This window comes from Leopardus geoffroyi, chromosome D4, assembly GCF_018350155.1.
Source record: "Leopardus geoffroyi isolate Oge1 chromosome D4, O.geoffroyi_Oge1_pat1.0, whole genome shotgun sequence".
Lineage (NCBI taxonomy): Eukaryota > Metazoa > Chordata > Mammalia > Carnivora > Felidae > Leopardus > Leopardus geoffroyi.
Genome location: NC_059342.1, coordinates 17943431 through 17969147, shown reverse-complemented (window position 1 = coordinate 17969147; position 25717 = coordinate 17943431). Strand labels below are relative to the sequence as shown.

Here is a 25717-nt window from a genome sequence, read left to right as displayed (position 1 = left end):
TACCCAGGCACCCCTGTGTCAGTTTCTTTTAAATTACTTTTCTGATCACACCACACCTGCCCCTTTTATACACTGAATTTCAACGGCCACGGCTCTATGCACATCCATACGTATACATGCTCAGTTTTCATTGTACAAAATCTTAACAGAATATTAACTGTTTGCGAATTCAATACTAAAGGTGAGTAGCATGGTATGAATGAAGAGCCGTGCCAGACTCTGTATATGACGGTGTTCCTTCCCCTTCCCCTTTGCTACACACGCCAGCCATCATGGCCCCCTCGCTCTTCCTTGACCAAATCTCTGTGTAAGCTGCAGGCCTTGTCTGATGCTCGACACATCTGGTTAGCCATCTGGGTTGCTCAGCCACTCCTCGGGGTCTCTGTTTCAATTAGGCTTTTTCTGACTGTCTAATGTTCCAAAAAGTTGTGTTTGCCCATACCAAGACTCGTCATGAGTACTCATACCAGCTTAACTCACAACCCTGGACTGGAAACAACAAAATCGTCCATGAAAAAGTGAAGGAGTAAAGCAACTGTGGTATATCCCTACGCTGGAGTATCACTTAGCAATAAAAAGGGACGGACCCCTCATATACCTAATGATTTAGAGGAAATTTAGAAATACTATTTGGAGGGGCGCCTGGGTGGCGCAGTCGGTTGAGCGTCCGACTTCCGCCAGGTCACGATCTCGCGGTCCGGGAGTTCGAGCCCCGCGTCGGGCTCTGGGCGGATGGCTCGGAGCCTGGAGCCTGTTTCCGGTTCTGTGTCTCCCTCTCTCTCTGCCCCTCCCCCGTTCGTGCTCTGTCTCTCTCTGTCCCAAAAATAAATGTTGAAAAAAAAAAAAAAAAATACTATTTGGAGAGGAAGAAGCCACTTTTCAATGAGTCTACTTATATAAAAGTCTGTAAGAGACAACATAATCTATAGTGAAAGGAAGTAGGTCAGTTGCATAGGGGGTAAGGGAAGAGAAAGGAACATGAAAGTCTATTTTGGGGTGACAGAAATATTCTATCCTCGCTTGTGGTCACGGTTACCTGGCTACCTACATTCGTACAATTAAAATGGTGCTTTTTTTTTTTTATCATATGTAAACTTACTCCAATAATGTTGATTAAGGATGTGTATGCATTGGGGCATCTGGGTGGCTCGGTCGGTTAAGCGTCCCACTCTCGGTTTTGGCTCAGGTCACGATTTCAGTTTTGTGAGTTCACGTCCCACATCGGGCTCTGTGCCTGCTTGGGATTCCCTCTCTTCCTCTCTCTCTGCCCCTCTCCTGCTCACACTGTCTCTGTCTCTCTCAAAACAAACAAACAAACAAACAAACAAACAAACAAAGAACGTGTCTTATATTACCAGATATCGTTTGTTTGTTCATCGAGCTAAGAATCAATCCCAAGCTGTTTGACTTTGGCACCCAGGCTCTCAACCACTCTGTTGAGTGAGTTGTTGTTGTCGTTGGTTTTTTAAATAAACACAAAACTTCCCAAAAGAAAATGTCGAATTTTAAAAGCTTCTGTAAAAGAATGTGTCTGTAGGTGTGAGTATATGTATTCTGAGAAGACGGTCTTGGCTTAAATCCTTTTTGGTTATCTTATTTTGCAACTGGATTCAGAACCCAATTATTGGTGCTACATAGAAATCCATTTCATTACTTTAGAGTCATAACACACTTTTGGCCTGAAATTAGCATTGGCCCTGGTTGATCATCCTTTGCAATCACCGGGCTTAGGGGTTGATGATGTTTATCTTTGCCTAAAATATCAACTGTAACCACAAACTATCAAGATTTGCTACCATTAATAGCCAAACCCATATGCTGAAGGAAGAGTCTGGAAGATACCTTGGCAACTACAGCCTGATTAGAATTAGTGAAATCAGTTTTCATCAGGCAATTACACAAAAAGAGACATCGATCCTCTCTTAAGTGTACAAGCTTTTGCATATTGCCAAAAAAAAAATTTTATGCTCACAGCTTTCCTACTGTATTAATGACTCAAGAGTCAACAGGACATTGATAGCTATAATCAGTTCAGATGTCTATCACTAGTTCCTATGGGGACTCAGCCTTCTCATTATGTTTGGTATAAGTTACCCACATTCTAAAAAACCAAGATACAAAAGCTTTAATTGGCTTCCTCCAAGGCCACACAAAATATCAGTAACCGACTGTCTACTAGGATTTAAAGTTTCCTAAGATGGTGGCAAAGCCACAAAACTCCTCCGCACATAATTCCCGTCATTAACTAATTATATCTGGTACAGAGATAATAGTCACTTAGTGCAACCATCATTTTAATTCAGTTTTGAAGACGGATTTTAAGTGTGAAACCACATGCATTTAAAGCTTATGTACTTGGAGATGAAAAAGTAAAACGCAACAAAACAAAACACCCCCCGAAGTCTAACAAAACCTAATGCTACCATCCCGTCAAAGATCAGCACGGAGAAAACAACGTTTCCCGTCAATAGAAGGGATTTTTAAATCTCGCTTATTTAGTGGGGCATGCGTGGAATGCTCTGATGGGCAAGTGGATATTTTGGACATGAGACTCTAGATTAAGCAGTGATCAAGCACTTGGCTGTCGGGGGTTCCATATTATTGGTCTCAGCTAGATATTTAGGCAAATCACCCACCAGACAAAGGGATAAAAATAAAATCCCTAAATTTTGTGTGATTCTTTTTCTTTTTTTGTTGTAAAAGAGCAAGAAGAGAAGTTCCTGTATTCAATGGTCAGTACACAGAAAAATGAAAGGTTTTAAGTTAACACATATTAAACGAAATTGCCTACAGGGAGTACAATAGCATACAACACGTGGAATCTTGAAAGAAACTCAGGGGGTATTTCCAATGAGTGCATTTTATTAGGTAGAATCAAATGTACATACTTCCCTCTTTCTTTGGGTTCTAAAAAAATGATTTCTACAGTGAGGATGGGGGCTGGAATCGAGCATCTGATTCTAAAACCACCTCTGACGCTGACCACATGAATAACATCTCACTGACCTTTCGTCAAAAACATGTGCCGATGACCAATTAATGTGCATTATGTAGTTTTAATCCTAGCTACCAACATCACATCAGCATGCTAGGTGGCAAAGAGGAACTATTATTTGTGAGTGAAATAATAAAATAAAATACGGCTTTACCCTTTTAGACAGTAATACATCAGATATCGCTTCACACGCTAAAAAAAAAAAAACACATTTCAAGACCTTTACTTTCAATTCAACACATGGCATGCTTCATGATCTCAGCACGTCTAATTCTTTTTAATAAGTGTTACAAACTGAAAGCAAGACAGGTAGGTATTAAAAATATATTGGAACATCTTAAAATTACCAGCCCTACCAGTGGAAACAAAACGATGGCAATTAAAGGTAATAAAGGTTATTAAAAGTTAGGGCCTTGGAGGCTAAGAAGTCATGTTAGACTGTCAATTGTCTTCCCATGGTGGGAAATCAGTTAGAAATTAAAAAAAAAAAATCTAGTAGTTTAGTCATGGTCAAAGAAAGAGTCAGTGGGGATGGGAAGGTTTCAGCAACATGCTGGTAAAAAAAGAGAGACTTACATAGTCTGGGAGGGCAGTGAAATGGAAGGCGTGGTAACCTCGCTCACTTAGTTGTCATTTTTGATTTTCAATGACATTTTTTTCATTCGTTCGCCTAGTAAAGATGACAGAAGGTCCTAATTTATTATCTGACGTCTATTCCTGTTCCTAAATTTAAGAGCGTTTAACTGTATACAGTCATATAATCCAAATACAGACACTTTGAAGAAAAAAAAAAAACCTAAAGCATTGAGGTGGCATGCATTCGATTACACTTGTAACTGCAACCGTGAACCAGAGAGGTAAGAACTCGTAGGGGTCGGGGGTGGGGATCAGCAGACACAGCCCAAGGGACCGTGGATTTGCGAGTTCCTCAGGTTAAAGCAGTAGAACGGAGGGGATCGTCACAAAGAGCTAAGCTTCCTAAAACGGTAAGAGCCATGGATTCTAGAAGAATGCACAATTAAAGTTCTCCGCATGGCTGGTTTGGTCCGCATACCATCTATGCGCAAACAGAACTGTTCGAACTATCCGTGACATACCAGCAGAGATCGTCTCTACATCAGATGCCTTTTCCTGCTCAGGTTAGGCTGCATTTGAGATGACCGGGGAAGTTTGCATGGACACTTTTTTATAAACATGACCTAGCAGATCATGTGGGCTTGACAGAAGGGAAGACAAGTGTAGTGTAAATTTCTACGTGTGTATGTAAATCGTACCGTGGCCAGATCAGATTAGGCAATGCCAGGGGGCCCCCGACATTTCCTCTCACTTCCCCTTTCTGGGTGCACATCAACACATGTCGGGCTGGCACGGGGAAGGTGCTCGGGAAGTTTTTGTAAATAAATAAACAAAGAGATTTGCATAAATTAAGCTCTGTGAAGAAAACCACCCAAATGGCAAAAAGCCCTTGCTTGGATAGCTGATTTGTGCATTTTAAGGTGCATGAAGGGGGTATGAAAAAGCACAGAAAAGAAAAAAAAAAAATAGAGAAGACTTTTCATAAGGAAGGCATCAAAGGAGAAGGAAATAACACTGGAAAAAACCCCAAATAAATGATTTAATGCCAAAGTCATCTCCTAGCATTACAAATGCTGAGCAGTAGCGAAACAGGAATTTGGAGTTCAGTTCTCTAGTGGCAAATATCACATCTGTTCATCTGGTCTCCTACCAATACTTTTCCTATTCTCATGAACCACCTCCAGGAGAGTTTTTGGTAAGTGCATGGCATTTCTTCCACTTGTTTTTAAAGAAACTATCTCTGGAGGAAGTTTAGAGTCAAAAGGTGTATGACATTTAGCCAAAATTATTCACACAATGAACAATCCAAATAACGGTTAGTCAGTTTCCACAGGTAGGTACTCATTGGCCTACGTTTATTTCGAAGAACGGATCTTCTGCAAAAAACTCTTAACTACACTATAAACGATCGTTATTATTACTTAAGAAGGAGCAGGACAGGGTAATCTTAGTTCGATTAACATTGTTAAAAATTACGCTACCATTAGCCTAAAAATATCGATGAACAGCTTCCGGCTTTGGGGCTCCCTTCGCTGTGAGTTGACTCTTACTACCCGATTGTTTACAGCGTGCTATTCTGATGAGAACACAGAAAAAGAAGCAAGGAAATTTCTGTGCACCCAGCTCATCCGCATGCAACCCCAGGGTAATCCCACTCTCAGAGGAACACACGCGAGTCAGCAGAGAGCCACGTTCTCGGCTTCTCCAGGCCGACCTCCTTGCCTGAATGAGAGCCTCGCCGTGCCAGGCAACAGGAAGCCAGCAGCTGCTGCTGGAGGGAATGTCTTGCATCTGCCAGGTCCCTAACACATGTGGATTAGAATGGATTGGGTCTGCCGCGCGGCGAGGCCCACGGCCGCCTAGCTCCGAGATCACCTGGTTCTACTCTCGGCCTGCGATGTACTACATACGGGTATGTCTGAAGAAATGTAAGGACTTGGCAGTGTCTGGTGACAGCTTGTTTGGAGGGTGTTGGCCTCTCTGAAGCGATCAGTGATGACTATCAAGTCCACGGATGACAAGACCCCAATACCGCACTGGTTGCTACTCTCAGCTGCTTGCGCTTGCCCCGAGGAGAAGGAAACGCTGAGGTTGATATTGACATCATCAGGGCAGACGAGCACCTACTAGGCAATATGTCAAGTTAGCCTCAGGTGTCTTATTTTTTCGTGTTTTTTTTTTTTTTCCAACACATTAAATTGCTTCCAACGGGTTACGCCGCTCAACCTCAGGGCACAAAGGCCAGCCCAGGGGAGCACAGATGTTTTCGGATTTGTTTCAGGCACACCCCTCGCTCAGCATTAGGACTAAGTTGCACAGGAGAGAGAGAGAGAGAGAGAGCAGCCGCGGCCACACGCTCCCGTTTGCAGGTGACTTCCGCCTTCTCCTGTCTAAGGAGCAGCGTGCGGCCGTGCGTTCCCGCGAAGCTAGGCCTGCAAATGCTGGCTGACCTAATTTAAAATACGAGCTCTCGCTGAGCTCCCTGTGCATGAAGTTCTTCCAAGCATTAGCTATTTCTTTGTTTGCTCCGTTCTCATTTCATAAAAAGTCACCCATCTTTGTCCGGGCCCGGTGACCTCCATTCTCTCCCTCCCCAAAGCACGTTTCGTCTCCTGCTAGCCTCTGCCTTAATCACTTTTATTTGTGGGACACCAGGGAGGGGATGGTAATGCTTAGAGTCGGGAAGAATATCAGTCCTTAAAAAATTATTCTTATTACGATCATGTTTAGATGAAATATGGGGCTTGCCATCAACAAAATTACAAAACAATTCCACCGGGAGTCCAGACCGTTCAGGGCAATTCATCTACGAAAAGGCGAACTTTAATTGTTACTCTTGGCAGCAGTCTAAGAGAAGAGTGGAATATGATACTAAATATTGCCACGTGCAATAGTAAAATGCTCTTTCCTCCTTGCCAGAGCACCGTACGGCCCCCTTCGGACTCAGGTTTGGATCTGGGGAGTTATTCGAAATCCTCTGTTTCCCCCTCTCCAAAACCAACAGAGGTTTTCAAAAGAGTTGCATTTTTTATTAGAACCATTCGCTCTTTTTAACTTGCCAAAAAGGGAGAAGTAAAACTAAGGCTTTTATTTGGGTTAAAGTTGATTCCTCAGCTTCATGGAGGTCAATGTCCTTGGTCTGTGAACCCTCTACCAAAAAGTTCATCGCAGCACTGACCCCGCCAAGGTTGTATTTTGGACCCTTCTTCCCCCTCCCCAAACCCACCTCCCAGCCTCGTGGATTTGTATAGGAAGAGCTGGCAGGGTGTGGAGGCTAACCAAAATGAAACGTACCCCTATGGCAAAGTACGTCCTGGATTTTCTATGACAGACAGCTGACATTTCAAATATTTTCAATGCTGCACATCACAATGGCTGTTTGGGGATCGAGTGTCTTGATTTGGGCTTCAGACAATGTGATCCCAGCACGTATTTACAGCTCTTTAGATTACAAGTTCATTGAACACGGCTGCACCATATAGGTTATGAGTATGGAGAGGTCCTTGATAATACTGAAAAGCAGAGGGATATTTTTCTTTTTCTAAAAATGGAGTGAAGTCTTCGGTGAAGATGTTAACCAAAGACATATTGTATATGGCACAGGTTATCTGATACGTTTACAGGTTTGGGCTAAGCTTGAGACTATAATAAGCCATTTGCAAGTAGTTTTTTTTAAATTACACTTTACATTTCCAGCATGGATATATGCATACATTGGGTATAATTTCACTATAGACATATTAAAACCATATTTAAGAAATCACAGGTAGGTAATATTATTCAGCTTCTAAAATGTTTAAGTTGGGGAAGTTAGGGCCCAAAAAAGTAAACGGCTCGCCCAGGATTATTCAACATGTTACCGATGATCCGAGGACCAGAATCTCAATTTTGAACTAGATATTCCCTATGGTATGGGATACTCTTTTTCACCCATAGGGAAAAATTTAAGGGAGTAAATTTAAGGGAGTAAATTTAAGGGAGTAAATTTAAGTCTGCAGATATAACCAAGAGTAGTCTTTGTTGTAACTTAACGGGTTAAAATTGAGGTCATGCGAATGAAGCTTTAGGACATCTGCTTTATGTAATTATTGTCTTTTTATTGTAACATACGTTATGGATGACGACGAGCAAAATGGCTACCCTTAGTAAGAGAGTTTGAGGGAACCATAATCCTCAGCCATGAGAAAAATAGCACGTATTACATATTGTACATAAATGTATACAGACTGTGTGTTATAAAGCTTCCTAAGAACTTTTCATTTATATAAAGTGATGTCTTAGAGTTAGCTGTTGTGGCAGCTTAAAAAGAAACAAAAACAAAACGTAGAGAAAGCATGGCCTACCAACTAATAGTGAAAATATATACCAGTGAGTCTTTAAGTGGAAGCAATCCCTACAGAAGATGAGGAATTTTTAAATACATTGGTACAAATACCACTCAGATAACCAATGACAGTGATAATAAACGAATTAAAAGCCCCATAGGTCGACTATACTTGGATGGTTGTCTTTTAAGAGATTGACCTATGATGTGGGAAGCCAAGGAAATCTGCCTTCTATGTGTTGTTTGAATCGAAAAAAAAAAAAAAAATGAACCTGCCTTTTCTTTACTGAAAGGGCAAGCTCCTTGTGTGTCGGCACACAATTTCAAGTTTCTTTTCAGGGATTCTATGTCCTGCTCTCCATTTAAAATGGGGGGGGGGGGAGGGGCGGAAATAAAAATATTTTGCCTGTGACAGAATATGAAAGAAGTTCTCACCCTTAAAACCCGCAGCATTGGTTTTCCAGTCATTAGCGTTCAAATGTCCTGCACGGGAAGTCCTGACAATAACATGCTGCACGTCTCTCCAGGTCAGAAACGGACTGGGGAAAGACAAGGTAAGAATCATTGTACCAAAAAAAAAAAAAAGATGGGGGAAGCAGAGAGTCACAAGCAAATTAAAAAAGCAAAAGCAGAATGGCGAAGTACTAAAAACAAAGGCTCAGTGATTCGGGGACGGGGTGAACAAATGCGGCTCTGGGTCTCAACGTGGAGAGGTGACGTTAGTCTGAGGGAGGCAGAGAATGTAACCTTAAACTTAGGAAATACTGTGGCATTGGTCAGTTGGAACTCGGTGTTTCAAAGGGTGAGGATTTCCAGTTTTCCTCAACAAAATGGCTCCCGGTTCGGGCCCGGCCGTCCTTTATGTAAAAGCTTGCGTCGGAACCTGAAAATTACCGTAAGCTAAAGCCAAAACTGAAGTCTTCTGGAACATTCCTCGTCCAGCTATACAGCCAGACAATCGCTTGCGTAATTTAACGAAGAACTAGCAAGGGTTAGCATTTTGCATGTACGTACAGGATAAGGAGAAAGCCTCAAATGAACCGAGTCCCTGTCGTCCGTGTTTTCAAAGAAAGGGAATTTAGCGCGGAGCCCAAAGCTGGGCCCCGAGACATAGGTATGGGAGTATCCTTAACTTGCCATGAGTGATTATGACATTAAATTGCCGGATACCCATTTCTTGCGACTGTTAGCACTGAAGGCACAGAGTCACTGAGTCGAGAAGTTCCTTTCATTGGAGAACCTCGACACCACTCATAAACCTACAGAAAACCAACCCCAGTACGTGTGCGCAAAGAGCATCGATCTACTGGAAAGCGTCTGACTCCATGCACGCGTGAAATTCTGATCAAGATGCTTATTATTTCCGTCTTGACTGTCAGGTGTGACAATCTTTTACTTAATTGGGAAACGTGGCCGTTATCAGGCAGCTTGGGTACTTAGTTCTCACCTGTCACCTTCATTTTAGAAGGTGTCACCTCACCTTGTTCTTGCCAAGGATGGGCCAGAACATGGAGGGGAGGGGGACAACGATCTGAGGTGTGACAGGAGCAAGTTGCAGTCCCTTGGGCCCCTCGTATGCAGCCCACGGACGCTGGCCTCTCCCAGGCAGAGGACAAACTGGTGTCTCAATTCCAGCTAATTCAATGACGGAGGTGCACACGCGGCTTCACCTCCTACTACGTGTTCCCATCACCCTTGCCACATACACGTTTTTGAGAGTGGCCTCCTAACAAAGGGGGCCCAGGGATCAGATCCTGGCTCTTTCACTTTCCACTTCTGTGAAATTCACTTCTCGAGGTTTCAGTGTCCACATTTAGCACGTGGACGCTAAGATCTCTTCCACTTCATTATGCTGATGGAATCAAAGTGATGCCAAGTACTTATTTTGGGGCAAGATAAGCCATCAAGAGGTGGCAGACAATACATTCTGCTACGTGTTGAGCCACGGCTCTCATCTGGTGGCTTGAACATGAAGGAGATGGGGAGAAAAAGGTACTACAGAGTTCTGACGCCTTTTTACTATGCCTTCAGATGAAACCTAACACACATAGTACTGCCATTTCCAAAGTTTTCAGAGGGGGCAGGATTGGATGAGGACAATTTTGCAAGGTTGCGTTAACAAAATAACTAATTACTAACGAAACGAAAACCTAACCTCGTGAATTTGAAAAATATAAGAACACTGAAAAACGACTTAGTTCTGTTTTGTTTTACCCAACACTTGCTAGGGACCAATTTTAGAACCCGATAACGCATGAAACTCTGGAGGAAGGGAGGGAGTCGGTTTGAGGGGGGGTCCAGGAGGCAGGGAAGTTTCACTTCTAAAACAAATAGCACGATCTGGCCCTTTGCTGACTGATACCAAATCCATCTTAAGAATTCCGTAAACTCATTGTGCCACGGTCAAGAAAACTAGGAAAAGAGTCAAGGGATAATTCTACTTCTGAACGCGAAGGTCCACATAAGATGTTTTTCCTGATCTGCCTGATACAATGTTAATCTCCTTTCGACTTTCCCAGTGTCGTGATTTGAGTGACGGGCAAACGCAACAACAACAAAAGCTTAGTCTGGCAAACCTTTCCAGACGCTTCTTTGTGGTTCAGCATAATACTCTCAAATGGGCATGCTTGCTTCGCTTTTCTCCATGAGCAAACAGCAAGATATATGCAGGTGTACTCGGATTTGATAAGTATGTCTACATCAACCTAGGGATTTTAAAATAACATTTAACACACAGCTAAAACTTCCACACTTTAAATATTACTCTTTATGGGGGGAGAAAAGAAAAGACGAGAAAAGATGAGAAAAGACGAGAAAAAACGAGAAAAGACAAGAAAGGAAAGGAAAGGAAGGGAAGGGAAGGGAAGGGAAGGGAAGGGAAGGGAAGGGAAGGGAAAGGAAAGGAAAGGAAAGGAAAGGAAAGGAAAGGAAAGGAAAGGAAAGGAAAGGAAAAGGAAAGGAAACCACTTTCCTATGTTACTTATCACCAGGGCAAGATTCTTTTGGAAACATCAAACACAAGGTTCTGACCATTGGGAGGCCATTTCCCTAGGGGCCCTTAGCACTAAAAATATAATAATAATGATGACGATGATGGGGAGGATAAAGGCAGCACGGGGAACATTTATCTTGTGACTTAAGCAGTTGTATTCAGGCAGATTCAGGAAGCCTCCTGCATTCAATTCAGCCTGAAGAAATAAGAGTTACTTGCTCTCACGCTGAGTTGTAAAAACTAATTCTTCTTGGAGTACTTGTAATTAGAAGGAAGGAATTAGCTTCAGGAAATTGAAACTACGCATGGAAAGAAGGAGGCGTTGAGATCATTTTACTCTGGCATTTGATAATACGCAACTTCAGAAATCATTTGATTTCAAAATGTCCTGTATTTCACCAAAGTAAAGTGACGAAGTTAGTAGGGGAAACCGATGGATTTTCCATCAGTGGCATTGCTACCCGTGGGAGGGGAACTAATTAGCTCAGGAAATAGCCATAGGTTAATTTGCTGGTATCCGGAGAAGACTTGCATTTACAGGGACATCTGATTCGCATTTTGGGACTTATTTGTATTTATGCTCTCAGGGATGTTGCAGACCTGAAGGTATCGGACTGTGAAGCTTCTGGGATGCCACACACAGATCGAAAGAGACGGGAAGGCTGCGGGCCCTGAGCTGGGAACGTCACAGTCCACGGCGCTGAAAGTAGGGCCCCCTGAAACTTACCCCTTCCGCCAGTGACCCTGGCCCCACATTCCACTGGCTTCTGAACGTCAAGACCCCTCTCACCTCCAAGAATAGGAGATGGAGCACTAAGAACTTCGGGGCAAACGATCATCAAGGGGCCACAAGTATAACTGACCTGGAGGAAAAGAGCAGTTTCTCTCCATTCTGAGCCTGGGGACCACGGACCCCATAAAAAGCCACAAGGATTTAGACCACACACACCCCTTAGGTTTCTTCCTGGAACAACTGGCAGTCACCTTTAAACGACAGTATGCGGTAAAAGGGCGACATTTCCAAATCCCTGCAACATGTGGCTAGCTACCTATGAGCTTTCAAGGCAATAAAAGACACTTGCCTTTCTGGAGAGTTCTGTATATGTAATCTTTTCCTGGTAGGAAGCTTTGCATCGTTCAAGGACCTCGAATTACTAGCCAACATTAAATGAGCGCTTGGCCACGGCCTGGTACTACATGTTGAGCGTGATTGATTGATTGATTGATTTGAGGGAGAGGGAGAAGGAGAGGGAGAGGGGTAGAGGGAGATGAACAGAAGGAGAGAGAGAATATCTTAGGCAGGCTCCACGCTCAGCGTGAGATCACAACCTGCGCTGAAATCAAGAGTCGGAGGCTCAACCGACTGAGCCACCCAAGTGCCCCTGTACGTGCATTATTACTGTGTCATCTTAAACATCTTATGAATACAAGTAACATTTTTATTCCCATTTCACAGACGACAAAACTGAGACACGGAGCTACCCACAGTCACTCTAGTACATACAGGTAGTTAGTGGCAGGACGACGATTCCAACCAGCTGCCCCTGGCTGGCGGTGGCTTCTATGCTGTCACATACTATTTAAAAGCACCTCCAGGTGGACCCCCAGAAGGCAGAATGAACAGACGCATGTTGGTTCGCTCAGTAGTTCTTCGACAATTGGATCAGGAAGCAACGTGTGGCATGCCATGTCCTCGTGGTCACGCTATTTTCGCACCTGCACTCTCAATCTCAGCTCAGTTGAATTTTGATTCTCTGGCTGAATTTTGATTACCACAGAATGCAAGAGAGTCTCGAGTCTTAATCTGGGTCTTAGGTTCCAAAGGCTTAACTTTGGCATACTCCCTCGAAGGTAAATAGAAAGATATCAAACTAGGAAATATACGATTTTTATAATAAAATACAATATCGTATGCCTGTATGGAGAGCAGAACGTGATTATATTATTTAACTTTATGGTCATGAACTTGCCACCTTGCTTGACCTGCTCACACTTTAATGTGGTTTATAGTTTGGTTTTTCCAGTCCGGGAGCACAAACACTTCTCGTTTCTAGCAGCAAAAACAGGATAATTAGTGACACTGTCACTACCTGGTATCTGTATTCTGTTTTTGTTCTGAGCAGTTCAAAGTGTTTGATGGCCTCAACAGTAGGTTTAGAAGAAGCAGGACTGGGGCGCCTGGGTGGCTCAGTCAGTTAAGTGTTCAACTATGGCTCAACTTATGAAATCATGGTTTGTGGGTTCGAGGCCCGCCTCGGGCTCTGTGCTGACAGCTCAAAGCCTGGAGCCTCTGCATCAGATTCTGTGTCTCCTTCTCTCCCTGCCCCTCCCCTGCTTGTACTCTGTCTCTGTCTCTCAAAAAATAAATAATAGAAACAATTAAAAAAAAAAGTAGGATGTATCCCAAGAAAGACATTTTTTTTCTAGTGCCTTTTGCTGGACCCCTAAATTCTACTGCTAATACTTAAAGTAAAAAATCAAAACAAGAGTTTTCTTGGCTAATTATGCACATGTGAACGTCCAACATCGATCTGTACTTGGTGGTCCTTACAAAACAAGGACCTTGAATCTTGAGTGACTGACTGACTCACTTTCATTTATTAAAAAGAAAAAAGGGGCGCCTGGGTGGCTCAGTCGGCTAAGCGTCTGACTTCGGCTCAGGTCATGATCTCCCGCTTTGCGAGTTCGAGCCCCGCATGGGGGGTCTGTGCTGACAGCTTGGAGCCTGGAGCCTGCTTCAGATTGTGTCTCCTTCTCTCTCTGCCCCTTTCCCGCTCACCTCTCTCTCTCTTTCAAGAATAAATACACATTAAAAAAAAAAAAAAGAAGTAACCTTCCCTTGGTCCCCTCTGACAGATCTATCATCCCAGGCAACCGATAATAGGGACAACACGTACACATCTTGATACGGAAAGAGAATTGATCAATGAGAGTAACAAAGCAAAACCAGAGAATGAAAACTGTTCCCTAACTGGACAATCTTCTCAACAGACAAGACCGATTCTGTCTTATACAATGATGGAGTAATTTCACGAACCAGTCCTATGGGGAAACTACATGACCGGTCAGCAATCATCCAGTTACCTAGACATTCAACAAAAAAATCCAACACAAGACCAGTCTTGTTTTATGATCCTTAAGACCATGGAAAATAGAAATGGGACCAAGTAGCCACAAAATTCACGCCGTCGTGCGGACGCTAAATCAATCAGCGATTGTGGGAGGAGATTCACGGCGAGCTGGAGCAACAAAGATGAGACAGAAAATGTCTAGAGCCTGCTGAGATTGGTCCAAACATTATCCTGACTGTACCCAGTGCATGCCGACGGTGACTCAAGAATAAAACAAAGGAAACCGATATTCTTTTGTCAGGTTAATGAAGCCACAGAAAGGATCATCAGGTTGTCAACCCCACGGCACACAGGAGGATATACTGCTCATGGGAGTGCATTTGGTTTGTTCTGTTTTGTTGTGTTGTATCGTGTGCTCTGCAGTAATTCCAAAGTTCCAGGCGGGGCACCTGGGTGGCTCAGTCGGTTAAGCGTCCGACTTCGGCTCAGGTCACGATCTCGCGGTTTATGGGTTTGAGCCCCGCGTCGGGCTCTGTGCTGACAGCTCGGAGCCCGGAGCCTGCCTCGGATTCTGTGTCTCCCTCTCTCTCTGCCCCTCCCCCACTTGTGTTCTGTCTCTCAAAAATAAATAAATGTAAAAAAAAAAAACACAAAAGAGAAAAAAGTTCCGGGCCAAAAACTGGGTGTCCTAACAGAAAACACAGTTAATTGTACCTCCAGGTTTGGAAATGTGACTTGTATTGGCATCATCTGGACACCTACTTATGATCCATCCATACCCAAACCAAAGCAGGAAAGATAAAGAAGATCGGTTCAGGACCACCCACGTCAAATTTTTATTATATTCTCTTGTACACACCAGCCATTGATTACCTGAATTGAGTATAAAGGTCTAGAAACTGGGTCTCTAAACACACTTAAGAGAAGATAGCCCCTGATTTACAAAGAGAAATTCTGCCATTTCAACTGAAGTGTCTTCTTTTCCTTTATAAATCCTGGCTTCTGCCCAGGCTTTGTCATTACACCCAAAGCACGTCAATTAAGTTTCGTGCCGCTTTACAAACAAACGGCATTTTGTCTGTAAGCTCAAGAGTCATTCCCTTGAAACACTTTGCTACATCAACTCTTAGGGAATACAGTTTGATCAACGGTCAGACAAGGGTACACTAACCAAGAGATCACACGCACCGAAGTCAATTCACCATAAATGAAACTTTGTGCAAGTTCTCCGTATACACTCAATTCCCTCCAGCATCATGACCCGGAGACCGTAAATTTTGGCCAAGGTAAAGGCCTCTCTCTCTTCATGCGCCCCACAACCCGGAATCGAGGCCTGACCCTCATTTTTCGTTCCAGACTCTGCAATCTCTTGAAGTAGATGAGATATGACAGTATGAGAGCTGCCTCCCTACGCTTATCCCAGTCAAGCTGTGAGAAACCCACTTGGCGGTAAGGAAGCCGGAGAACATCTCTCACTTCCCCTTTTTTTGCTAACTTTGCCGGCCGTCCTGCGCTCAGCATGAATAAATATGCAGTTCCAAGTGAACTGACTTAGTCCTGCAGGAAGACATTGCTATCCCCATTAGTTTTATTTCTAATTTAAACTTATTCTCAGCAATAATGATAAACATAGCCGCTAATCACATGAGCATGACGAAAGTATGGTCGGGAAGACGTAGGTAAATCGTGACCTGCTACCTAATGCTTCTGCAACGCTAGACAATTAACTGCACCTCCCTGGGACTCCGTTTTCTCAGTTGAAATGTGGAAATGGTTAACACACACACCGCAGGGTGGTTGCAAGAACTCCAGGTAACGGACGTCGAGTGCCTGGCACATGACAGACTCCCAGAGACAGCAGTCATTATGATTTGTCGAGACGCACAACCTATCATCCCGAAACAAGCCAGAAGGACAACTTTGAGTCTATGCTAGCATTTGATGACTCTCCAGTTAATTAAGCTCTTTTCTCCTATGCCTAGATTTTGACAGTATGTTTTTTAGTTCCTGTAACAAATGAGCAAGATAGCATTTTCAACACGTTGGTACATTTGTGCTTAGTGAAATAACAAGGCCACCAAGATCTGTCAAGAGGATCTTGGTTTTAACAAGCCAATGGCGGAGGCAGCAAGCTGACTTGTTGGGGAAACAACCGTTCGGCCCCACTGTGATGGTAAGAAATCCTACTTGTGGGAATATCTTCCCTCTTGACAGTGGCCGCTGATGGGATGTAGAGGAAGGTGAGATGTTCTTTGGGTTGACGTCGAAGTTGCCATTTGGTACCGAGTATTAGGACGCAGACACAGGTGCACATACTTATTCACTTAACTGGACTGCTGGACTGCAGTGTTTTTGAAACTTTTCTCCCAGACTTCAGGGATCTGCAGAGTTTTCACCTCAAAAGCCAGCAGCTGAACCCTTGGACGGGCAGCAAAAATACTTGGCCGCAGCTCTGTTATTACTATTATTGTAAATTACAGCATTTTCTCTCATTTTTTTCCCCCTGTTGAATACAAAGAATTCAAGCGATGCTTTTCTACGTGCTTATCAAAGAAGTGTATTTTTAAACAGGGATTTTCAAGGTTCACCTTTGTTTTAAACTTCAGTGAAAATCAGTAAGCATTTGAGATTCTAGAATTTTAAGTAAATGTTATTCTATTTTAGAAACTCCTGGTTTATGATGTCAAGTCCTAGCCGTCTTTCTAATTATTAGATGTCAACCATAACAAAGAATATTTTTAAAAGGTCTTATACACTGCACACACACATGCACCAGGGGAAAGATCAACTAAGATTAACAGAAATCTATAACAAAAATTTTGGACGGATTTCCAAATCCCTGATGTGACTGGAATAAGAAAAGTCACGTTTAATGTTTCCATACTTTAAGAAAACAAAGCTGGCTTGGCACGTAAAGGAAAGTAGAAGGGGGGAAGAAGTGACAAAAGAATCCCCCCCAACAAAAGCTAAGCCTTGTTTCCCCATCTACCTCCTGAATTAAAGACCCAGGATATCTATCCATCGCCCAAAAGCATATGTGTGTGATTCTCTACTGGACATGTTCTCTTTTTCTCTTTTTCTTTTCAAGGCAGCCCAACCATTGAACTCTGCTCTCTCCTATCCCTATTTTCAGAGTCTCAATTCTTAGAAACTATGGCAGGAATTAGGGGGCAATTTCCAACTTTCTTTTTTACTGCCACCCTTACTCTACATGTGAGATGCCAATTGTGTCCCCCAGATGTCCCACGAGTGACAGGTGCACATGAGACAGAGTCTGGAGTAAGGAAGTGGAAGAGGCAGTCTGCGGGGCGTTTCCAAGAAAGCCCTGCTTTCCTGCTACAGCCATCCCTCAATTCTCTGGCACTCTCTCCTTCCTTTTACCTGAACGTGGGTGTGATGGCTGGAGCTGCAGCAGCCATTGGGAAAAGATTAAGAGGGTAACACAGACGCTGGTCTTGGTAGCTTTGAATTTTTTTTTTTAAAGTTTTATTTATTTATTTTTGAGCGGGAGCGGGGGAAGGAGGGAGAGTAAGTGGGGAGGGGGCAGAGGGAGAGGGGGACAGAAGATCCGACAGGCTCCAAGCTGTAAGCGCAGAGCTCGACATGGGGCTCGAACTCACGAACCATGAGATCGTGGCCTGAGCTGAAGTCAGACACGCTATTAATCTACTGAGCCGCCAGGCGCCCCGGTAGCTTAGAATTTCTTAACCGACATCTTGACGTGTGGATTTCTTGCTCTATCAGCTATACTTTCTGGGTACTGAATGGAATTCCTAACAGATGGATCTCCAAAAGGACAGAGAATTGGATGGCATTTATGGAGTGCTCACAGCGAGCCAGGTGCACTGTGAGAAGTATGATATTCATTATTTCATTTATTGCTCACGGCAACCCTGAGAGACAGATAATATTATCATTGTTACCACCTAAAGAAGGGCATAGAAGCAGAGAGAGCGTCAGGATTCTGCTCAGGGTCACGTGATTAGCAAGAGCTAAACCTGGCCACAAACACGCTGACTCTGGCTGGAGTCTGGCTCTGATCTATTTCACCACCATTGTCTTTGACTGGAGGAGGGACCATGAGAGGAAGAGCCAGGAGCAGTGCTTGTAGGGACCGGCTGGCAAAACTGGTTTTGACAGAAGGGTTGATAAATGATCTTCTCCTCACCTAGCATTCCTCACTTTGGATGGATCTCTGCCGGGATCTCAGAATTGACCAAGGGGTTTTGTCTGTCATCTGATCCTTCAAGGGCAAGTTTGAGCAGGTCTGTGCTTAGATGCTAAGCAGGGCAGGGAGAGCATCACACCTTTTCTGAAGCCAGAATTGAGGATACGCTCATTGAGAATCAAAAAAAAAAAAGAAAAAAAAAGAAAACATAGGAACATAGGAAGAAAGAAAGGAAGGAGAAAGAACAAGTAAAGGAAATCGAAGAGGGTAGTGCAAGGGACAGGAAAAAGAAGAAAAGAGAAAAAAGGGAGAAAAGAACGGAGAAGAAAAATCATATGGGGCCTGTGAAAAAGACAGTGAACAAAAAGGGAATACACTGATAAACGAGGCAAGCTGAGACGCCAAAATAGAAGCTGAGAGAACGCCTACAAGCACCGTAAAGTGGTATAAGCAAAAGGAAAGTTTGCATTAGAGGGAGTCCATTGATATGGATATGGTATCGTGGAATTGATATCATGGAAAATTGAGTTAATCATATCAAATACAATTGTGAGAACTTCCCACCATTAAAAAAAATTTTTTTAACGTTTTTATTTATTCTTTTTGAGAGACAGAGCATGAGTGGGGGAGGGGCAGAGAGAGAGGGAGACACAGAATCTGAAACAGGCTTCAGGCTCTGAGCTGTCAGCGCAGAGCCCGACACAGGGCTCGAACCCACGGACCATGGGATCATGACCTGAGCAGAAGTGGTACGCTTGACCTACTGAGTGACCCAGGTGCTCCCGCCACCATTCTGTTTTTGTTTTTGCTTTAAGGGAAATCATCAAGAGAGGACAAGGAAAGACCAGATGACAGATCTGGAGGCCAGGAAACAGAAAGTCACTTCAGGATAGAAGCTTTGTCTGCCTCTGAGGACCAACACGTACCGAGTCTTAACTATTTACTTATCAGGTTTCTACTGGTGCTTTACGGCACAGTTCTTCACATAACGTAGGCGAAACAAGCCATCAGGCGGACAGTGTCATTATTCCCTTTTTACAGATGTGGAAACTAAGGCTTAGAAAGGTTACATCTCTTTCCTAACATCATGCGAGGAGAACAAGAACCGGGCTTTGCATCCAGGCCTCTCAGACTCCAGGGCTCCAGCGTGGAAGCCCACGGTAGGCTTTGTTAGTCACCAAAATCCCACCTGATTAAAAATGCCCAAGGTAGGCTCAAAGGACTCAATGTGCTTCAGGAAATACTAAGGATTGCATCCCCTACACTCTTCCTGATACGTGTATGTGCGTGTGTGTGTGTGTGTGTGTGTGTGTATGTGTGTGTGTGTGTGTGTGTGTGTGTGTGTGTGTGTGTGTGTGTATATATATATATATATATATATAAATTCAAACACAAATAAAAAAATATCTTAAAAGCTGCTGTTTAGGAATTCAAACAAAACCAAACCAAACAGAGTTTCTGCCTGGAGTGTCTCTGCTCTCTGCAAAGCTAATTTCAGGAGACAATGAAAGGAGAGTTAGGACCACTGACAGGAGAGGCACCTGGGTGGCTCAGTCAATTAAGCTTCTGACTCTTGACTTCTGCTCAGGTCCTGATCTCACGGTTCGAGCCCCGCAGCCCACGTCAGGCTTTGCAGTGACAGCGCGAGGAGTCCGCTTGGGATTCTCTCTCTTTCTGCCCCTCCCCCACTGGTGTGCGCTCTCATGCGCTCGCTCTCAAAAGAAATAAATAAACTGAAAGACAAAAACAGAAACACTGAACGGAAACAAGCCCAAGAATTGTATACGAAGCTCCTGTCCTTCATGAGTAAATGCAGAAGCCACACGTTTGTAGGAGCGACAGAGTAAACCAACCTACCCTCACTGCAAGCACACACTCTGAAAACCAAAATAAAGCAAACAAAGAGCTTGAAGATCTATTTCAGCTGATGAATAAGGAGGTCAAAATTAAAAAGCCTAGAATGTGTAGTTGGTATGAAAGACCTACTGATCGCTCAAAAATAAAACAAATGTAGAAGGAAGACTTAAGAAGTCTTTTAACATAATTCTTTGGAAAAGAAAAATAATGGCAAGAAATAAATTAAATTGTTGCAGATTATGACATTAAACGTGAAGAAATAAGCATGGGGGAACACTAAATAAATGTAAGCCAAGTTCATACAGCAAGGAGTCAAGGGGGAGAACCCCTACTACAAGATATATTTATTTTTAAATATCAGCTTTATTTATTTAAAAAAAAATTTTTTTTCAACGTTTATTTATTTTTGGGACAGAGAGAGACAAAGCATGAATGGGGGAGGGGCAGAGAGAGAGGGAGACACAGAATCGGAAACAGGCTCCAGGCTCTGAGCCATCAGCCCATAGCCTGACGCGGGGCTCGAACTCACGGACCGCGAGATCGTGACCTGGCTGAAGTTGGACGCTTAACCGACTGCGCCACCCAGGCGCCCCTCAGCTTTATTTAAAAAATGAGATTTGAAGAACTATTAAAGTTATTTTAAAATCCTTTTTTTACCTAAAAAATGAAATACAGAAACTAAAAATTAAACAAAGGGCAGAGATTTTTCCACAACACACACACACACACACACACACACACACACACACACACACAATCTGGATGACAAAATTAGTTGCAAACAATACATTTGAGACATAAAAACACCGAAAAGCACAAGGCAGTACAATGCAGCTGAAAGATGAGGCACTGTCTATAATGAATATCTAACAGCATGAAACGTTTCCATCAAAATGTGTGGATCAAAGACTGTACAAAAAAGTCACTGGGAGACCCACACTACTGAGGTAATTCAATCCACTTATTTCAGGAGAAGTACTATAAAGGGTTTGTGTACATAATGGATATAATTTAATCACATTAAAACTTATCTCCTACAAAGAGTAATTTCTTTTGCTTAAGAATCCATGGATCAACTACAGAGTTTTGAAAGAAAAGTTGCAGACCTACCGAGCCAAAAGGAAATCTCGGTTGCCTTAAGGAAAAACAATGCCTCACAAACCGCTAGTGTGGTTGGTTATCTAACCTCATTATCTGACCACAACACAGTGGAAAGAAAGGTCAATAATAAATCTCCGTAGAAACAAAGTTTGTTAAACATTTAAAAGTATTATTCTCAATTGTCGTTCTATCAAAGAGGAAGCCCAAACATCATTAGAAAATAATGGCAGTCAGCCAAAAGTGTGTTCAGAGGTAAATGTAGAGCTTAAAAAAAAATCATACTAATGTAAAAGGAAAAACAGATGAACCATGATTCAACCAATAAGATTAATAAAAGAATGAAGAGTGTTCTTAAGGAAAGCAGGATAGATATTAAAGCGATAAAAAAAAAGACAAAGGAAAAACAGGAAAAATTTGTTACTGATTAACAAATCCAAGAACTGACTTTCTGAAAAACAAGAATAGCAACAAAACATCTAACAAAGAAGATAATATATATGTATCTTATATTAATATCAGATATATATTATGTTATATATAACATAAAATATGCAATTATATTACAGTTCTATATAGAACTGTATGTAATCATTGGTTAATAAATTTGAAAATCTTATGAAATGGACATGGTTTGGGAGAATATAGATAAAAAAATGAAAAATTTATCAAAGAATTATTTTTTAGAAAAGGCTTTAGGGACAGATTGTTTCCTTCCAACTTGTAACAACAGTGATCACAAATGTCTCCAGAGAAGAGAAAAGATGCAAAATTTCACAATTTTGTGACTTTAACATCACTTGATCAAAAAAAAAAAAAAAAAAAAACAAACCAAAAACAAAACAAAAAACAAAAACTGGCAGAGATAGAGGCAGTATTTATCGGTCAAACCAAACCGGGGTGAGAAGCTTAATTCTTCCTTTAATATCTATGCTACCATATTCTTGACGGATAAATGGGGGACAATAAAGAGAGAATACTTTAAAAGATTCTCTTTATATTCCATAAGTGCACAATTAATATTTTCCAGTTGCTATAACAATATAGAACACACACACACACACACACACACACACACACACACGTTATTCAGTAAAAGAAACTATAAATCTCCCTCAGGAAAATAAACACAAAGGCATATATAAAATATCCTAATACTAAACCAAAAGCATACTAAAGAACCAAATTTCATTCATAATATAAGCAGAAATAATATTTAAAAAACTATTATCCTAATAAATCATATAAATAATTACAGTATGAGAAACTAGATGCTAAAAATCTCAACGGATACTGAGAAAACACCCAAGTTCTATTTTTTTTTTTTTTTTAATTTTTTTTTTCAACGTTTATTTATTTTTGGGACAGAGAGAGACAGAGCATGAATGGGGGAGGGGCAGAGAGAGAGAGAGAGGGAGACACAGAATCGGAAACAGGCTCCAGGCTCTGAGCCATCAGCCCAGAGCCCGGCGCGGGGCTCGAACTCACGGACCGCGAGATCGTGACCTGGCTGAAGTCGGACGCTTAACCAACTGCGCCACCCAGGCGCCCCCCAAGTTCTATTTTTAACCAAACTTTTGTAAAACCAAAAATGCTGTACAGCCACATGAAGAAAAGCAGACATCTGCAAAAAATGAAACAACAGTTCAAAAAAAGAAGAAGAAAGAAAAGAAAAAAAGAGAATCCAGAGAAAATCTGGAGCTAGACATGAAAGCTTATTGTCATTCTCGGTACTTAGTATTTTAAATGGTAGCTAATATAATAGAAATACTATTTATGATTATATCAGCTTCTGTATTTGTAATACTTTCCATATGCCCACATGTATTTAATCCTGGCAACAATCTGGTGATCCTGGGTTATTATTACCCCAACTTTCAGACGAAGAAACTAAACTTAACAAGGATAAAAAACACCATTTTCCCTTGTTCAAGGCAACTCAGGTAGTAACGGGGTAGAGGTAGGATCGGAATTGAAAAGTCAGCCTGACTGCAAAACCTGAATTCATAATAACCAGTTTGGGGATAATAAAAACAAACATAGAAAAAAAACTCAAATGAACAGAGATAAGTGTTACTATAGTCAGAATCCGTGTATATATCCACCCGGTCACAAAAAACAACAAGGTAATGAGTTACAACATAATGTGAATTAAAGGGCCAGAGAAAAGAAAAACATTAAAAAAAAAACAAACAAAACCAGTATCTCTCTTATAAAAGAGCAATAACTAGTTAAAGGCATAATGGTAACAGCAAAGCATACAAATATTTACTATTCCAAAAAATAAATCTAAATCTAAAAGTATGGAATTAAATACAAGCCCAAGATGTTATGTTGCCAATAAAAGATCTGAATAATTCAGAGGCAGATTTTCTTGAACGGGAAAACCAATGGTGATAAAGAAGCCAAGATTCATACAGTTGTCAAACACTGTCACTGGGATTGTTTTTGGAAGCACGGCAAAATGGTTCTAAGTTTTTCCTGGAAAAGCAAACAGGTAAAAAGGCTTAAGAAAATGTTTAAAAATTGGAGTGATACAGTCATGTCAAAAGAATTGACAGAATAATACACAGAAAACTCTAAAACAGACCTTAAGAAATTCAATGACTTGAGCGTAACAGAAATTGTGTTTGGAGACAGATTACTTAACACATGGCATTGAGTAAATAGATCTCTATAAAAGTTCAACTTAGAGCTTCATGCCGAACGCCAAAATAAATCCTACTTGGTCAGACATGAATGCTGAAAAACGCAATGAGAAAACCCTAGATGAAAGTGGAATTCGTAATTAAGACTTAGAGATAGGACTCTGAGATAGGAAAGGACTATCTAACCTGAGCTCTTAACTTGGGGCCCATGGATTACTCTGGGGGTATGGCAAATCCCCTTCCATCTGTGTGTTTGGGCTCATTTTAGGGGGAAAACATACATAGCTTTCATAAGCATACATAAGTTCTCCAGAAGTTACCAAAAGATGAGTCATGGCTAACTGACAAATGTATAAAGGGCACAGATAATTGACTAAATAATAACGAGGGGCATCTCAGTGGCTGCGTCGGATGAGCGTTCAACTCTCGATCTCAGCTCAGATGATGATCTCACAGTCTGTAGGATCGAGCTCCACATAGGGCTCCGTGGTGACAGCATGGGGCCTGCTTGGGTTTCTCTCTCTCCCTCTCTCTGCCCTCTCCCACCCCCCCCCCCCGCTCACGCGCAAATGCACTTTCTTTCCCTCTCAAAATAAGTAAACTTAAAAAAATCATAATGAAATAATGAAGGAAAAAAGTTCCCTATATCAGAACAATCTGAAGCAAACCCGAAAGCAAATGACAAATTGATAAAATATTTGTAATAACTATGGCCAGAGGTAATATATGGAGCATAGAGTGATAAGAAAAATTAATAACATAAAAGATCAGTAGTTTGTAGAGGATCCACAGCATTACTGCCTTTTTGAGTGACTTGGAAGCATGTCTCTGAAACTCAATTTGAATATTAGTTTCTAGAATTCAGGAATTTCTCAATACCCGATTTCCAACAAGGGGACAAAGACAGCACCCACAAAGACCTAAGACAGTCTTTAATCTAATCTTGCTTGGCTGCAGGTTAGAGAAAGCATTATGTGGTTAAAATAGATAACGAGAGGGGCACCCGGGTGGCTCAGTTGGTTGAGTCTGACTTCAGCTCAGGTCACGATCGCAGTGTTCCTGAGTTCGAGCCCCGTGTAGGTTCTGTGCTGACAGCTCAGAGCGTGGAACCTGTTTAAGATTCTGTGTCTCCCTCTCTCTCCACACCCTTCCCTTGCTCATGCTCTACTCTCTCTCTCTGTCTCTCTCTCTCTCTCTCAAAAATAAGTAAACATTAAAAACATTTTTTTTAAGTGGATGACAAAAAATAATGGAGGAAAGAAGACAGAATGAACAACAGATCTGAAGGGAAAGTGACGTGCGGATTGAAGACAATAAAACAAAATATTTTCAAAATAAATACATTGTATACGTCAAGAATATTTGAAACCAGCATCATGGTATTAGGATTTATTGTTTATTCAATCATAAAACAGTTGCTGAGTTGCTGAAAGTCAACTGTGTAGAGAGATTTTTGATTTTTGTGTCTATATTTCTATGTGATTTGTATTTTTTTTTTTTTTTACCAAGAGTGTGTATTACTTGAGTGGTAATAATCTGATTTTAATATGGTCCTATTGCTAACAATATTGGTGGTTATAGGATTGCTCTTCTGCGATCTTTCAGTGTTAAATATTTAGTGCAAATGGAATCAGTGGAAGACTGGTAACCTAATTTTGCCAAAGGACGGCATCATTTCAGACAAGTAAGGCTTTATACCAAAATGGTGCATAATTTCCAAATAAGTCACTTAAAATAAAAAAACAACAACTTTATTTTCAAAATAACCTACATTACATTATCAATATTATTTTCCTGTGCCCCGTGATCCTTGAACACTCTCACTAAATAGCAACTCTACAGACCAGATGGTCTCTGGGCAACCTTCCAACGTTATGATTTCTCAGACAAACTGATCGCAAGTATTTGATATGCCAGGTATGGTATTGCCTATAATAGAGAGTTTTAGCACAATGAAAATTATACAATTGAATACATCTGCTATGGCA

At 41.8% G+C, this 25717-nt stretch overlaps 1 protein-coding gene across 3 annotated transcripts in view; it reads right to left on the bottom strand.

Moving 5' to 3' along the window:
- The window catches only part of PCSK5 (proprotein convertase subtilisin/kexin type 5), a 460872-nt gene that overhangs the window by 212271 nt on the left and 222884 nt on the right, over positions 1-25717 (bottom strand). For all 3 annotated transcript variants that reach the window (XM_045468528.1, XM_045468529.1, XM_045468530.1), the window contains exon 10: positions 8331-8434. In XM_045468528.1, coding sequence (XP_045324484.1) covers positions 8331-8434 — 104 coding nt within the window. The remainder of the gene's footprint in view (positions 1-8330; positions 8435-25717) is intronic.